The 17069-nt window shown below is 48.0% G+C and overlaps 1 protein-coding gene across 2 annotated transcripts in view; it reads right to left on the minus strand.

Annotated features, from left to right (window-relative positions):
* Positions 1-248: 248 nt before the first annotated feature.
* Positions 249-17069, minus strand: part of LRP11 (LDL receptor related protein 11) — a 42365-nt gene continuing 25544 nt past the window's right edge. The window contains exons 6-7 of one of the 2 annotated variants that reach the window (XM_062186920.1): positions 6427-6516; positions 251-1945 (exon numbers count right to left, since the gene is read on the minus strand). In XM_062186920.1, the coding sequence (XP_062042904.1) occupies positions 1791-1945; positions 6427-6516 (245 nt within the window). In that variant the 3' untranslated portion in view covers positions 251-1790. Of the gene's footprint in view, positions 1946-6426; positions 6517-17069 lie in introns of both variants that reach the window. The other variant, XM_062186921.1, reaches the window with a different exon arrangement.

The raw sequence follows: 17069 nt of genomic DNA on the forward strand, positions 1-17069 counted from the left end.
CTGCCCCTAAAATTATTTTTTAATTGGCTTAGATGCAGAACTCCATCAATCTTACCTAAGAAGACTTTAAAAATCCTAGTCAGTTCATTTGATAATATATTTGAGCACCTTAACTCTTCCATGACCCTGGGCAAGTCTCTTCCTTAACCCTCAATTTCCTCCTTTGTCATATAGAGTTGGTCTGATTAGATCTAAATTATACAGTAAAAGGTCAGTCAATATTAGCAACTTACAGTAAAAGGTTTTAAAAAGGCTTAAGAACAAAATACAATTTATTAAAGGAATGTCGTTTACATAGATAGGGGACATCTTTTCCCAATACCATAGAGATACTAAATTGTGTTTAATTTTTTCATGTATAAAAGATGTACTGAAAGATGCATGCCTCAATAGTTTTTTATTGTATTAAGTATGGCTATAGGTGATATCCTTCTATATAAAAACAAACTGCACAACATCACTTACAGAGTTCACACATCAAGTTCATTCACACAGTTCACTTCTTTAAACTGCCCTTGAGAAATTTACTCCATTCTAAACATTCAACAAAATGCTGAAATTTTTCATGAAACAAAAATGGTACCAAATTAATTTGATCTTCTAGAACTAACTTTCCATTTGTGAATGTATTTTGGTGTGCAAGTCCCTTCTCCATCCCCCAAATTAAGCCCTTTGCTAAAGGAACAACCTACCTTAAGTTCAGTCTAAAAATAAAGTGTAATAGACCCTAGAGTGTTTTCCAAGTATTTTAAAAGATTTTCCACTTTAAAAAAAAAAACTTAAGCGTTTTGACAGGCACCACACTGATCATCCCTCCCAGTAGAATAATTTCTAGAATGTGTGTAACCTGGTAGCAAGTGAGGATCGGAGCAAACTGCCTTTAAGACACCAGTGGCAAGGGCAGCGCCGCTGGGCTGACGCGCCAGCTTTCTGTAAGCATGACTTTGAAAGGTCGCTTTCCGCTCGGAAGTACATGAGCCTAGCATCAGTGACTGCACTTTTGGAATAAAAAATAACCACGGGATTACTGCCCTGGCTGAAGGAAGCTGCTGACGCTTGGACATGGTGATGGTTTTACAAAAGCCGTGTCCAGAAATGCACTCAATGTCTTTTTCAGTTTACGTGTTTCTCTTCTCATCGCCAGAGACTCACGGGGAACCGTGACTCTATCCATGAATGGCTGGGTTCTGGACCAAATTCTGGGTTTCTCCTCCCGCAAGTCGGCTTGACCTCGGTGGCCTGATGCCAGAGGCACTGGGAAGGCTCCACAGTGGTCCTCCCGAGGCTGCACCGACGACCTGCTCCGAGGTCTAGACTTCAGATACACCTGCCGAAGGTAACGCCTCATTAAAGGTACAGGCTCTCTTGAGACCCATTCTCAGAAACAGGTTCTGAAGGGGAAAAGATCAGGACCACAGAACCCGGGGTGGCCGTGCTCCAGGGGCCGGCGCCGCTGGGGGCTTCTAAGACACCAAAGGCAAACACCACTGTCCACCTGAAAACCGTCTCCCGGGATACAGACTCTGTGCCCTGGCTGACTACAAATTCCTATTTCCAGGGACGGCTTACGTAAGTCAGAATTAGATTCCTAAAAGTCTAACTATACGACTTCCTAAGCTTTAAAGTATTTTGCGTACTTCCTAAGGAAAATCTACAATAAAGACAAAGGTTTGGAATTTGCAGAGTCTAGCCCACGTAAAAACAAGAGAGGCCGTAAGAGCCAGGACCTAATATATGTGTAAATTGTAAGTGGGACGTGTCCCTACCGCACGCTGTTTCGGCTCCATTTATCATAGATACATCCCATTTATGAGGTAGTCGGATTCCTCAGAGGTGATGGGACGAGCTTTCTTAAGTTTCTGTTTGACCAATCGTAGTCGACAGGCAACCATGAGAAGCAGCAAAGCAGTGATAGCCAATCCCAATGCCAGGGGGAGCACGGCACCTGTGGGAAGGTTGGAGGCAAACAGGAGGAGGAGGGGTCAGTGGTGAGGGCGGTGCCAGCCGCCGTTTCCCAGTGATGAGCACTTCCCCTGCACTGGTAGCCCCCGGCCACCCCAGCTGGCATTAGCGTTACCACCATTTTGCTAATGAAGGCACAGGGAGCTTGAGCAATCTGCCTAAGTGCAATAACCGTAGGTCTCTAACCCAGACCTCTTGAAAACCAACCTCTTGCCCCAGGTTCCTCTAAGATTTGTATGGAACAAGCCCTCGTAGGCAGCTCCAAATAGACACGCTGACCAGAGGGACCTTTTTCTATTGTAGGCGCAGGTTACATCTGTGGCTTCATACATGATCCTTCTCTCTTTAAGTAGGGACTAATTCCTGATTTCCTGTTCTAGTTAGGGCTTAAGGAACTTATTTTCTTTTTGCCAGGAAACCTACTGTCAGCAGGTAGAACCTTTGATGAAAGCTAACTTCAGAATACGCTGGCGTGGGGCTGGAGTTGTTCAGCTGCTGCCTGCAATGCCAGCATCCCCGTGAATGCCGGTTCCGATCCAGCTCTGCTACTGTGCCTGAGAAGGCAGCGGAAGATGTCCCAAGTCCTTGGTCCCTGCCACTCACGTGGGAGGCCCAGGTGTAGTAGTTTCAGGCTCCTGGCTTCAGCCTGGTCCAGCCCTAGCTGTTGCAGCCATCTAGGGAGTGGACCAGCAGATGGAAGATCTCTCTCTCTTTCTCTGTCACTCTGCCTTTCAAATAAATAAAATCTTCAAACAAAACCAACCAAACAGACAAAATAAAATAAAACAAAAACCCAACCCACAAAATATGCTGGTGTAATTCTGGCCACGGGTAGTTAAAGCAAACCTCTGCCTCTCCCATTGGGGCTGGTCCTAGACACCGGACTATCAGTAGCCTCTCGAGGTTTGCAGGAGTGTGTGAAGGACAGGGTGTGCCCAGACCCGTCCTCCTTATCGAGCTCAGCAGGCTCTATTCTTAGTCTGCTGCCCTGTGGAATATGGGAGAGCTGTTTTTAGCTGCAGGGTCTTGCCAACTGGTGGAACTAGAGGAGCGAACCTCTCTACCGTGTAAGCTGACTCTAACGTTTTCTTTCATTTACTCATTCATTCCACATTAACCAAGATCCTCTGAGTGCACACTGATCTAGGCACTGCTAAGAAAGGGAATAAACAATATTTATTTGTCAATTAAAAATAAGTAAAGAATCCTTCCCCCCCAAAAAAAGCCAATGCTAAGTGCCAGCTTTCTAGTTTAAAATCGCTGAATTCTCACACATGAGCTGGTATTATTTATCATTATTATTTTTGCCAACGAGAGAGCTAAGACATCAAGAATTAAGTGACTTGACTGAGATTGCAGTGTGCACGATAGAGCTAGGATACCAGACAGGACAGCTCCAAAACCCGAGGTCTTGACCACTGTGGTGCACCACTTCTCCCAAGTGTAAGGGAGACTGTCCCAGTAGGATAGACATCTAAATGGGAGACGATGCAGTGAGGCATCAGAGTGAGCTACACATGAAGCACAGGAGTGAAAGGAGTGGTCCTCCGTCTGCTCTGTAGGATTTTGGCTTGAGTGGTCTAGATATCGTGATGGAACTGGCTGAGGTGGGTGAGGGAGTAAGTTTATTTTTTACATATTTTGATTTGAAATGCCTATAGGTGATCCTTTGGAATCTTCTCCTAGGCTCTTGGATTATCAGACTAAATGGTCCACCTTTATCATAAAGGTGGTGGGTGCAGCCACCCAGAGACAGAGGAAGAAAGGTCGTGGGAAACACAATATCTTAAGGGCAAACAAGAGGACCAAAAGCAACAGAAAGACACGGGTCTGGAAGATAGCAGGACAAGCCAGACAGACTGGGGTCCTGGGAGAGACTAGTCCAGGTGGCAAGAAGCTCTCAGCTGAGTCAGACATCACAGGGAGGTCAAGCAAGGTGGATCCCAGGGAGCCTGCTGGGCTTGGCAGTTACAGGGAGGCTGAAGATGGAGGGAGGCCCTCTTGGTTTTGGATACACTGAGAGCCATCTGGATGCTCTCGCAGCCGTTGGAGGAATGAGCCAGGAGAGAAACAGATGGACAGCATGTGGGACTCAGTAGGAGGGTCAGAGTGCTTGAGCAAAAAGGGGGCTCACCAGGTTGGGCAGAGACTGGCAAAGGGGGTGCCCTGTCCTTCAGTGCTGGAGGAAGCAGGCGGGAGGGGGACACACGGAGGGGTTTCTGCTTGTGGCTAGGTGACAGGAAACTCTCCAGACAGCCTTGATTTTCTGGGCTCAGCACTGGTTCCTGAAGACATGAGAACAGGCACTGACAGACTAAGCGCGTTCCAACCTCTGGGGCACTGCTGGAATCGCGGGTAAACCTGCACAGGTTCTCAAGAACAGTTTGGAAGGGTCTGGGCGCAGGAAGAGGGCAAGTGGAAGTAGCTTTATTGACAGCTGGGTCATGAAAGACAAATCATGAAAGACAAAAATCTGTGATCAACCCTCAGGCTGGAACTTGATTCTCAAGCTGTCTTGCCCCGGGAAAGTGTCAAGAATCTCTGCTTCGTTTCTCCATGCTAAGGTTTGGGAGCTTAGTAGCTAGCGTCATCTCCTAGCGGCCACCCTAATGACAGCAGCCGTGAGGGCCTAAAGGTGCCACTCTCCCTCGGGTCTTCCTGCACTAAGCTGGATATGTTACAAAGGAACAAACCGAAAGGGAGACCTCGGTCAGCCCTGCAAGAGCCCAGGAGCCTTCAATCATTTCTTAACAAAGTGAAACACAACACCCAGCCCAGGTCTGCTTGTTCAGGGCAGGAAACCGAGAAGGGGCTTCCAGACCTCAAAATGGGTCTGTCTGGTTCAAAGAAGAGTCCCAGCGTTTGGGCAGGCAGTGGAGGCTCAGAGTGAAGACCTCAACCCCAACTCTGGGGTCAGATCAACTGTCCTAACCCTAGACTCGCAAGCAATAGATAAATAATCGAGGACAGTGTTCTGGCAAATCACATATGAGGTCGCCAAGCCATCGAATCTGATTCCTTGAAGATATGGAAGAGGAACTCTCGCATACGGTATTTGCCAAAATATTGAAAACTATTGTCAACTCTTTAATACTTAGTTGGCGTAGTTTCTTCCAGGTTTTTAGTTTGGCTAGTTGGAGATGTAAAGTGTCCCAACCCCCTCTACAACACACCATGATGGTGTTCTCCTAACCAGCTAAGATGACTGAATCACACAGCCTGTTTCATGAATAGGAGTGACGTTCGAAACAGACAGCAACCAGAATGGGCACCAGCCAACGAGGACTGAGACTTGCTGCACGCATCTGTGCGTGGTGGCCAAAGGCAGGCTGCTTTCCTACCAGATGCTGAGGGGGGAGGGGCTGGCTGAGTTCACCAGGCCAGCAGACTAGAGGAGGGGCTATCCCAGGATTGGACATCGCATTATTCTCACACATCTACTGCCTAAAAATGAAATTTCAATACTGTCCCAATATTACACAGAATAGGGTAAAAAAGTTTTCTCGATGTTCGGATTTGTAAGAATCATTTTGTCCTCCTTGATCTTTTATGAATTAGTTTGTGGGATGTGGAGCAAACCTGCCTTCCTACAGGACCATGTGCAAGGCGTCTTATTTCTAGTTGAAAACAACCCACATCGTGGAACTGTGGCATTCTTCCAATTGGTACGTAGCCCCTGTCCCTCCCACACGCTTTCCCATTCATATTGGCTCCTGTCGTCACAGAGTACTTGCAAAGATAACTAGGTACTCTGAGGCATTTGCTCTTCAATTAAAAATTTTGTTTCTTTTTTTTCTCCTTTCATTTGAAAGGCAGAGAGACACGGAGACAAATGGAGACAGATCTTCTACCTGCTGGTTCACTCCCCAAATGCCTGCAACAGCCAGGGCTTCCCCAGGCCAAAGCCAGGAGTCTAGAACTCAATCCAGGTCTCCCACATGGATGGCAGCGACCAACTACTTGGGCCACCTCTTCTGCTTCTCAGGGCGTGCATTAGCAGAAAACTGGACTGGAAGCAGAGCCAGGCCTGGCCCCAGGCTCTCTGTTATGGGGTGTGTGCATCCCAAGTGGTAGTTTATCCCTCACCCTCCCCCTTTACTTACATCACAGATAGCTCAGTAAGCACAGCAGCATTTAGCTATTTGCCTCATTAAATGGGCCAAGCAGTGCACTAAATGCTTTATAGTTAAACTGTTCATTTATTTTCTCTAACAGCCTTGTAAGGCAGGTGTAGTTACATCGTCATCTCACCAGCGCAGAAGTTGAGATCCTGAGTTAAGAACTGCCCAAGGCCATCCCATTTGGTGGTGCAGCCACCCTTGAGGTGTAGCATTTTGGGAGAAAAGTTACCCTGCGGCACAGTGGTTAAGAACGCAGATCCCAGAATCAGATGCTGAGTGGAGGCCGTGGAGGCTGGCAGGTGACTACACTCTGCGGCGAGGTGTTTGCAAAGTACACGTTTACCTGTTTCTGGGGCCGGGTGTTCTCCTCGACTGCTCTTTGACTCAAACATATAGTTCTCCTCTTTTCTCTTCTTCCCTGAAGAACTCCTGTCTGCGGAAGATAAGCAGAGCATACACTGAAGGTGCATTAGAACCTCCGGGAGGCAGACCTGAAGCTGTGACTATTTTTATTATTTTTATTTGTTCTTGATTCTTAACTTACTTGGTTTTTAAAGATGGACTTAAACAAAGGGCTTACAGGATTTATTTCTCTGATAAACATCAGGCCCATGTTTGATACTAATGCACTGGGTAGCTAAGGTGACCAATTTGAGAGAGCAGATATGTGGCTAACACGAAACCATCAGACAGAAAGGGGAGAAGTGCCCTGTGCCAGAACCACCACCTCCAGCCCTGGAGAGGCAGAGAAGACCTCGGGCCACACAGACCACGGTGGTCTCGGGACCTCACGCCCTGGGAAGCAAAGAGAGTGAGGAAGGGATTTTCTTTGAAAAATGAACAATGAGCATTTAGCCATGCTGTGTACTTCCTTCCCACCACCTACCAGGCAGTTACTATGAGCTCAGATTTTTCTACTTAGGCTCAGGGTCCAGTTCTCTCTCAGGCTCATACGAGTAATAAGTGGTTCACAGGGCTAGGATTCTAAGTGCATCTACCTGTTTGCTGATGAAAACCAGCATGTCTGGTTTAATGCTATATGTGTTTAGCCTATTCAGTTATCCTATACTACTCAGGGAAAATACTAAGAAAGATCAAATCTCAGATTTTTAACCCCAGATGCTGAGGAGCTGTTGTTGTGCCATTTGGTCATCTCCCATTTAGAAGTTTACACCATTTCTGTCTATTACACAGACATAATACTGAATGGGGGGCGGGGTGCAGCTATCCCAGTGCCGTGGTGTGATTTCAGGTCAGACTTTTGGATACTGTAACACTTAGTGGCAATGAATTGGAAATGATCTACTGACAAGGAATTTTATTGAAACACAATTTTTAAAGCTTTTCTACTCATAGGGCATCAACAGAAATACCTGTAATTTCTGCAGCTGAAATGAGACTAGCCTAGAGGCAGTTGTCTAAAATTCTTTGATAAATTGCCCTGAGACTATTTGGGGGTTCGTTATCACAAAGCCACTGTGCAACAGAAGACCATGACCTTAGTCTGGGTGTCACAGTCAGAAGTCAGCGCTGGAAGAGGGTCGCTGCAGACACACGTTCATGCTGTTAAACAGGAGGCAAGGCCAGGACAGTTGTTCTCCTCCGGCCTCCCCAGCGCTCCTTCTCGCTCGGCCCGTCCCCCGTCCGTCAGCACAGCACGCAGCCCGTGGCCTGTGCGTGCTCTGATAGGCCCCTCTTCCCTGTGCTCACTGCCACTGCCTTGCGTCCCCATCTTGGGCTGGAGCGCTATGACCCCCCCCCCCCCCCCCCGCTGTGCTCTGAGCCATTCCCACCTCAGTGCAAGACATCTGCAAAGGCCGCTCATCCTGCAGCAGGCAGGGAGCCTGCGTTTGCTTCTCTTGGCCAAGCCACGGCAGACTCCTTTCCCCCGTGCCTCGGCTTGCGACTCTACGAGAAGCCATGCACGCCGGCCTCTGTTGAGTCAACAGTTTGGGATTTCCTCCATAAATCCTGAGCTCAGATAGAGCAAGACAGAGGTGAGGCAAGCATTTGGTGCGTGGCTAAGGCACCACTTGGGACGCCTGCATTCCGTCTCAGAGTCCCAGCTCCACTCTGCAGTCCAGCTGCCTGTGAACAGGCCCCCTGGAAGGCAGCAGATGATGGCTCGAGTACGTGGGTCCCTGCCACCTATGGGAGACCTGGACTGAGGTCCCTGCTCTTGGAGCGAAGGGGCAGATGGGGGAGCTCTCCCCTCCCTTACCCCCTTACCAATAATGTATAGGTTTTGTTTTTCTAACCTAAAAATGATCAATTCTGTTATTGCTGCCCTTTAAGGATTTTTAAAAATGTATTTATTTGGGAGTCAGGGAAGAAGAGAGGGCTCCTATGCTCTGGGTCACAGTCTTCAAATCCCCACACCAGGTGGGTGACAGGAACCCAGCAGGAAGTTGAAGTGAGGAGCTGGGTATTGAACCCAGACTCTCAGATGTGGAACGCAGGCACCCTAACCAATGTGCTAACTTCTCAAATAAGCGTAGGCCTGCTTGCTGCCCTCTTGACCTAGCCCTGTCTACTATGCCTGGGGAGAATTTCAGGTTCTCTTGATTGCTCTCCATTCCCTACAGGGGTCCTTTCTTTTGGACAGCTGAGTACCCTGGCTAATTTTCATTGCCAACTCCATGTGCCCAGGCAACGAATTAAAGTCCTTCTTTTCTACTTACTCAAACTCTCTCTCTCTCTCCTATTCTTCAGAGCAAGGAGGCTGGATTTCCAGGCCCCATAGCTAGGGCTGACCTGTCTAATAGGCAGAGTGGACCAAGAGCTTGGAATCCATGGTACTCCTGGGGGCCCACAGCAATGTTTTAAATCAAAATAACTAGGAAACAATGGACAGGATTAGAAATCATAATGGATATATGATAGTGAATTCAACTTGGATTGCATTTGTATCAACACAGTTATAAAACAGAATTTTCTGTTACTGTTTTTCCCATGGAGGAGGGGCCCCTGAGAGTCACAATGCAGTCCTACACATGGGCTTGTCCTTCTGAAAGTGCCATACACATAGGCACCAAGGGCGCTGTAGCTACTTCCTGTTTCTGTAGCTGAAAAAGAAGATCCTCGAACACACAAGAGGTTTGTTGCTGGGGTTGGTACCAGCCTGCTAAGTCTAAGGCTGGCTTCACCACTGACTAGCTGTGCCATCGCTTCATTTATTTATTTGAAAAAACAGAGCAACAAAGAAAGAGAAAATGGGAGAAGGGAGAGGGAAGGGGGGGGAGAGAGAGAGAGAGAGAGAGAGAGAGAGAGAGAGAGAGAATCTCCCATCCATTGGTTCATTCCCCAGACAGCTGTACCGGCCAAGGTTGGGCCAGGGCTAATCCAGGAGCCCAAAGCTCCATCTTGGTCTCCCATGGGGGTGGCAGGGTCCCAAGTACTTGGGCCAGCCTTCACTGTCTAGGAGGTCTAGGCTTCGGGGGTTGGGGAGAGATGTTGTTTAAAAAGCTGCACAAGTTCTGAATCTTTGTCAAAACTAAGGAGTATTTTCTTAAACTAAGGAGAGGAAGACAGGGATGAAGGGAGTGGGAGGGATTGGGTATTGGGGAAGGGAATCTGGTTAGCAGACCTCAGGAGGTACAGCAGCCATGAACCCCAGAATGACAGCTTGCCCTGCCTGGGTGTTTCAAAGGCGAATTTCTCTTGTGTACAATTCATGGAGGGATTCACTGTAACTTCCCAGGCTGCCTGATTCCAGCACTTGGAGCACACAGAGAACTGTTTCACTTCACAGCTCTCACCACCATGGGGAACCAAAACAAAACTGCAACATCACTAGCTCCTGCAATTATTTCTTTTTGGTGATGATCCTGCTAGAAGAGTTAATGTTGTAGGAAATCATTTTCTTCTCTTCTGGCTGACCTACTGTATTTACCACGCATAAATTAGCCACACATTGACACAGGGACCGGACAGCTGGATGGAGACTTTTTTAGTTACCAAAGAATATTCAGGCATGTTCTGGGAGAAAGCTGGAAACACCAGCTGGGAAAGGGGCTCCCCTAGGGGCTGGCCTTCCAGAATATTCTGTAGCTTCCTGTGGCCTAACCAACGCAAGCACCAGCTTTGTCCCTTCCTGCTGTTCAGTGGCAAGTCAGACCACATGTCTGCAAAGCAGGTAAGAGGAAGCTCCTTCAGGAACCATTTGTGTTGTACTAGGACAAGACCACAGCCAGCCTGTGGAACGCGGCCTGCGCATCTGCTTCCAGGAAAATGTTACTTAGGCTGCACCGTAAGCACAAAACTCCTCAGTGACATTGTACTTGCTGATTTGCAGATTGTAGCACCAATAACTTTTGAAAAAAAGCTCTACAACTTGTCTAGGATTAATTAAAAAGAATTCAAGCAAAGTTCATTTTATTATTAGCCTTTCTCCATTGGTGAAGGGGGGATAATAAAAATATCACTGCTTGCACACACCCTTGTACTTGCCTACAGGGTAATGTTTAAACCTGTTGGAATGCTGCTGGTATTCAACTAATTTCTAGATTTTATTTAAAATCAAGTGGTTCCTTGAGACCAACCCACATGTGGGTCAGGAGTTACAAATAGAATTCATTATGTAGACCATCTGTAGATTTCAAACAATAAGAATTATGTAACCTTCCAGTACAGTACCCAACACTTTCAGACTAAATGAATCCTTGTAGAACACAGAGGATGCCAGCCGGCGCCGCGGCTCAATAGGCTAATCCTCTGCCTTGTGGCGCCGGCACACCGGGTTTTAGTCCCGGTTGGGGCACCGATCCTGTCCCGGTTGCCCCTCTTCCAGGCCAGCTCTCTGCTGTGGCCAGGGAGTGCAGTGGAGGATGGCCCAAGTGCTTGGGCCCTGTACCCGCATGGGAGACCAGGATAAGCACCTGGCTCCTGCCATCGGAACAGCGTGGTGCGCCGGCCGCAGTGCACCTACCGCGGCGGCCATTGGAGGGTGAACCAACAGCAAAAAGGAAGACCTTTCTCTCTGTCTCTCTCTACTGTCCACTCTGCCTGTCAAAAAAAAAAAAAAAAAAAAAAAAAAAAAAAAAAAAAAAAAGAACACAGAGGATGCCTTTTCTAAGACTGCCACTCCTGCAAGAGCCCCAGAATAATGGGGTACACCTAAAAAGCACCTGCTAATGGGGCTGGCACTGCAGCTCAGCAGGTTAAAGCTGTGGCCTGTGGTGCCAGCATCCCATATGGAAGCCGGTTAGAGCTCCGGCTGCTCTACTTCCAGTCCAGCTCCCTACTAATGCCTGCTGCCTGGGAAGGCAGCAGAGGACGGCCAAAGTCCTTGGGCCCCTGTACCCACGTGGGAGACAAGAAAAAGCTCCTGGCTTTAGTATGGTCCAGCTCCAGCTGTTGTGGCCATTTGGGGAGTGAACCAGCAGATGGAAAATCTGTCTCTGTAACTCTGACTCTCACACAAACAAATAAATCTTAAAAACAAACAAAAAAGCATCTGCTGATTATAGTTGATTAAAGGATGCTGTCCACAGAAGTGAGCAACTCATTGGCAGCAGAACTGCTACCCTCTGAATAACTTTGTGGAAATAACTCTCTGAATCCCCATTTGTTTCTTTTTTTCTCCAAAGAAGCCTTTTATTTAAGGAATATAAGCTTCATGCATTTCTTAAGTACAACTTTAGGAATATAGTGAGTCTTCCCACCATATCCACCCTCCTCCTCCTTCCCCTCCCATTCTCATTCTCCACTAAGATCCATTTTCGATTACCTTTACACACAGAAGACCAACACTATACTAAGTAGAGTCCAGCAATTTGCACCAACAAACAAACAAACAAACAAAAAACAAAAAACTGTTCCTCAACAGTTGAGACAAGGGCTGATCAAAGTCATTGCATCTTGAAGTTAATTAATTTCACTTCTTTTTTTTTTTTTTTTAAAGAAACTTAACTAATCTTAAAGAAGCAGCCAAGAATGATACATCTTTTGTGAGCACTTGGACATAATTATAATATAACTCTTCGAGGACAGAGGTCCTGCATGGGAAGTTAGTGCACAGTGACTCCTGTTGTTAATTCAACAGCAAACACTCTAATAGATGACATCAGTGGAGTATTCCCATTTGTGTTAAGTGAATGTCCCTACACTGGATCTTCCACCCATTCAGGAACCCAGCTGGTTTCTAGCACGGTGCTGGAGCATGACAAACGCTATGGTGTGTCTATGGCTGAAGTGCGAACCCTAGGGGTTCACGATGTAGGAGCCTGGCCCCCAGTGTGGTGGTGTTATGGCTTCAGGACCTTCAAGGAAGACCGGTGCTACCCTTGGAAGGGATTAATATTCTCTCAGTTCCCAAGAGAGCAAGTAGTTACAGCAAACCGCAAGCCTGGCTCCTGAATCCCTCTGGCTTTCTGTCCAACATGTCTTCCACACACACTCGGCTGTAGTGCTACCTGCTGCGAGGCCCTTACCAGAGGCCAAACAGATGAGGTCATCCAATATTGCCTCCAAAATTTGTGAGCTAAACAAACCCCTTTTCTTTATAAACTACATACCTCAGATGTTTGCTATAGCAACAGAAAACAAGTGGCTAAACGGGTGTGCTGGCTACCAGGCTCTAACAAATTTGAACTACCTTCCTGCAAGTGTGATCTGATGGTTTCCAAATGGTTTCTCCATCAGAGTGCAACACAATGAAAAGATCAGACACTCATGGAATATCAAGGGCATGTGGGGAAAAAAATTTCTCAAAAGTGCCTTTATATGGATATCCTATCTTTTTTTTTTTTTTTTTTGACAGGCAGAGTGGACAGTGAGAGAGAGAAAGGTCTTCCTTTTTGCCGTTGGTTCACCCTCCAATGGCCGCCGCGGTAGGCGTGCTACGGCCGGCGCACCGCACTGATCCGATGGCAGGAGCCAGGTGCTTCTCCTGGTCTCCCATGGGGTGCAGGGCCCAAGCACTTGGGCCATCCTCCACTGCACTCCCTGGCCACAGCAGAGAGCTGGCCTGGAAGAAGGGCAACCAGGATCAGTGCCCCGACCGGGACTAGAACCCGGTGTGCCGGCGCCGCAAGGCGGAGGATTAGCCTGTTGAGCCGCGGTGCCAGCCTTGGATATCCTATCTTAATAAAATAAATTTAAAAAATTAAAAACAAAAATCTTTTACAATAACCCAAAGGTCAAAGCTGCTGCCTCTAGTTACCTCCAGAGGTAAGCTGAACAATGAGGCTCTGGGGAGCCAGGAAAACACAGGCAGAACTCCACACCTCCATACAGAAGTCACAGATTCTCCTAAGCCCAGGGTTTAGTCTTGTTCCTTAAAGAATCTGGCCGACCTGCTGCACTAGACATCTGTTCTCAAGTTGCCCAGCAACAGATTCCACATGGATACAGATACAACACTTCTTTTCTAGCACGCTGCAGGGCTGGGAACCAGCTTTCTTTCCTCCAGCTACGCTGGATCCAAAAGGACAGCCTGGTTAATGAATGACTTGGACCACACAGAGAACAGGCCCCACAGCTGCAACAACATACGACAACAATTCAGCCACTGTGCCACTGCGTGCCGAGCAGACCCGGGCCACACTGGCGCTCTGTGCTCCTCTGGGCCAGTGGTTCTGAGAGTACTGAATGTGTATTTACTATGCAACCAAGCATCCGCACATACCCCTGGGAGGTGGCCTGGAATAAATTCCCAAGAGTGGGATAGGTGAAGGCAAACACGGCTTTAAGTCTTCAGAAACTGCCCATGGAAGACTGTACTAACTTTATTCCCTCCAGAAGTACATGAGGTTGGTTTCTCTCTATAGTTAGAAACGTTAATTATTCTAATCCCTCATCCTTGTCAGTTGGTAGGGGGAAAATGCATCTCATTACTTTCTATAAATTATTAGTGAAGGACCCTTATGGGGGAGAGGGACAAGAAACTAGGCCTGGGCAGATATCAGGGGCTTCTTAAGAGGTTAGATGTTCCCCAGAGTCCAGCGGGCAGGACGTTCTCTGGGAAGGAAAAGTCAATCCCCTTCAGAGAACCTCTAGGCATGCCCAGAGCAGAGCTGCCACTCTCCCTCAGCACTCTCCTCAGCACTCTCCTCAGCACTCTCCTCAGCACTCCCCTCAGCACGCTCCCTCAGCACTCCCCTCAGCACGCTCCTCAGCACTCTCCTCAGCACGCTCCCTCAGCACTCCCCTCAGCACTCTCCTCAGCACTCTCCTCAGCACTCTCCCTCAGCACGTTCCCTCAGCACTCTCCCTCAGCACGTTCCCTCAGCACTCTCCCTCAGCACTCTCCTCAGCACTCTCCCTCAGCACTCTCCTCAGCACTCTCCCTCAGCACTCTCCCTCAGCACTCTCCCTCAGCACTCTCCTCAGCACTCTCCCTCAGCACGTTCCCTCAGCACTCTCCCTCAGCACGTTCCCTCAGCACTCTCCCTCAGCACTCTCCTCAGCACTCTCCCTCAGCACTCTCCTCAGCACTCTCCCTCAGCACTCTCCTCAGCACTCTCCCTCAGCACTCTCCTCAGCACTCTCCTCAGCACTCTCCTCAGCACTCTCCTCAGCACTCTCCTCAGCACTCTCCTCAGCACTCTCCGGTATGCTAATTGTCCCTCCGAACCAGCCAATCCCGTGCCACCTCTGCATTCCATATGCTAATGGTCCCTCTGAACTGACCAATCCTACGCATGCACATTAGGAATATGCTAATTCGTTGCCTATATAACCTGTGTGAAACTGCCGCTCAGGGCTCCTCACCGCCTGAGGTGGGGGCCCGTTTGCGCAAACGTTCAATAAAAACCTCGTGCTTTTTGCATCAACTGGTCTGGAGTCTGGATCTTTGGGCGTCCTCCCGAGCAAGTGGGCATCTCTGCAACTGAGAAGTCCAACATTAGCATTAATATTAGTGTCTCATTAACACATTTTTGATAAGCTAAGATTTATTTAGCCTCATCAAATTCCTGTGAGAGAAAGAAGCAGCCAAAAAATATGTTCTTGTCCTTATTTACTTAACTAACTGACAATCCTTTTAAAACGGCCATATGCTGTGAACAATACTGTGCTTTTAAATGTTTCAGTGATGCAGGGTGTTTTTTTTAAAATTAATTTATTTGAAAGAGCTACAGAGAAGGAGAGGCAGAGGCAGAGGCAAAGAGAGGGAGGGAGGGAGGGAGGGAGGGAGGGAGGGAGGGAGAGAGAGAGAGAGAGAGAGAGAGAGAGAGATCTTCCATCTGCTGTTTTACTTCCCAGATAGCTACAACATCTGGGGCTGGGCCAGACCAAAGCCAGGGGCCAGGAGCTTCATCAGGATCTCCCAAGTGGCTGCAGGGGCCCAAGCACTTGGGGCATCCTCTGCTGCTTTCCCAGGTGCATTAGCAGGGAGCTGGATTGGAAGTGAAGCAGCCAGGACTTGAACCCGCACCCATATGGGATGCTGGCTCTGTAGACAGTGGCTTTACCTGCTATGCCATAGCACCAGCCCCATGCAGGTTCTTCAGCTCACATGAACTTGGAGGCTGGGGACTCCAGAGTGGTATTCTTAGGCATAGCAGAAGACAGCAGACACAGCTGCTGTCGACACAGAAAAAGAGCTGTGAGGGCTCATTCTATGAGCCCTATGTTCTATGTTCAAAGTTCTGTTCTGTTCTCACTTTCTTCACCCCTGGAATTTCAAAAAGTATGTTTGTTATAAGTATCTAATAATATATAAAAATGCTCATGAGACAAATAGAAGTTCTGTAAAAATAATATTCTGTGGCTTTTGTTAAAAATGAATATATGTGTGTATGGGTATGAATACAAGTAAACAGAAGCAAATTCAAGAGAATGTTGGGGCCGGTGCTGTGGCATAGCAGGTAAAGCCTCTGCCTGCAGTGCCAGCATCCCATATGGGTGCCCGTTTGAGTCCCAGCTGCTCCACTTCCAATCTAGCTCTCTGCTATGGCCTGGGAAAGCAGTAGAAGATGGCCCAAGCCTTTGAGCCTCTGCACCTGCATGGGAGACCCAGAAGAAGCTCCTGGCTCCTGGCTTCGGATCGGCCCAGATCTGGCCATTTCAGCCATTTGGGGAGTGAACCAGTGGATGGAAGACCTCTCTCTGCCTCTGTCTCTCTGTAACTCTGGCTTTCAAATAAATAAATGAATTTAAAAAAAAGAGAGAGAGAGAATGTTAATGGTGAGTTTTGTTCAGTGACTTCTTTGTATTTTTCTGTATTTTCCAAATATTCTACAGTAAATTCTACATTATTTAACAATTGGTGGGGCCAGTGCTGTGGCGTACTGGGTAAAGCTCCCGCCTGCAGTGCCGGCATTCCATATGGATGCCGGTTCGAGTCCCAGCTGCTCCACTTCCCATCCAGCTCTCTGCTGTGGCCTGGGAAAGCAGTAGAAGATGGCCCAAATCCTTGGGCCCCTACACCCATGTGGGAGACATGGAAGAAACTCCTGGCTCCTGGCTTCGGATCAGCACAGCTCTAGCTGTTGTGGCCAACTGGGGAGTGAACCAGTGGGTGGAAGACCTCTCTCTCTCTTTCTTTCTCTCAGCCTCTCCTTCTCTCTGTGTAACTCTGACTTTCAAATAAATAAATAAATCTTTTAAAAAATAATTGGGAAAAAATTCCAATATATTATCAAGAATGACTGGACATCTGATCTGTTTACAATGACAGCCAAAGCCAAAGGCTTATCATGAAAAAGGACAAAAACCAAATACTGCTGTGGTCGGGTGCCGACTCCCATCAAGCACTGTTAGCAATCTGGAGTGTGATCTTCACAAGGATCCTCCAGCTGAGTCCACACTCCCCAGGGACAGCACTGTGATCAATAAGCAGTACTTAGCACGGGTGAGGGCTACGGACTGAAGTCTGATGTCATTCCTGATGCAGACTCCGTGTTACATCTGAGAGGCCATCTGGCTAGAACCCCTTATCAACAGATGAGGATGTGGGGGGCCAGGCGTATGAAGCAACCACTCCAGGTTCTGACGGCAGAGCCAAGACCAGAATCTAGGGAAGGGGAGCTGCGTGTTGGTCTG

The sequence above is a fragment of the Lepus europaeus genome, chromosome 3 (genome assembly GCF_033115175.1).
Source record: "Lepus europaeus isolate LE1 chromosome 3, mLepTim1.pri, whole genome shotgun sequence".
Classification (NCBI taxonomy): Eukaryota; Metazoa; Chordata; class Mammalia; order Lagomorpha; family Leporidae; genus Lepus; species Lepus europaeus.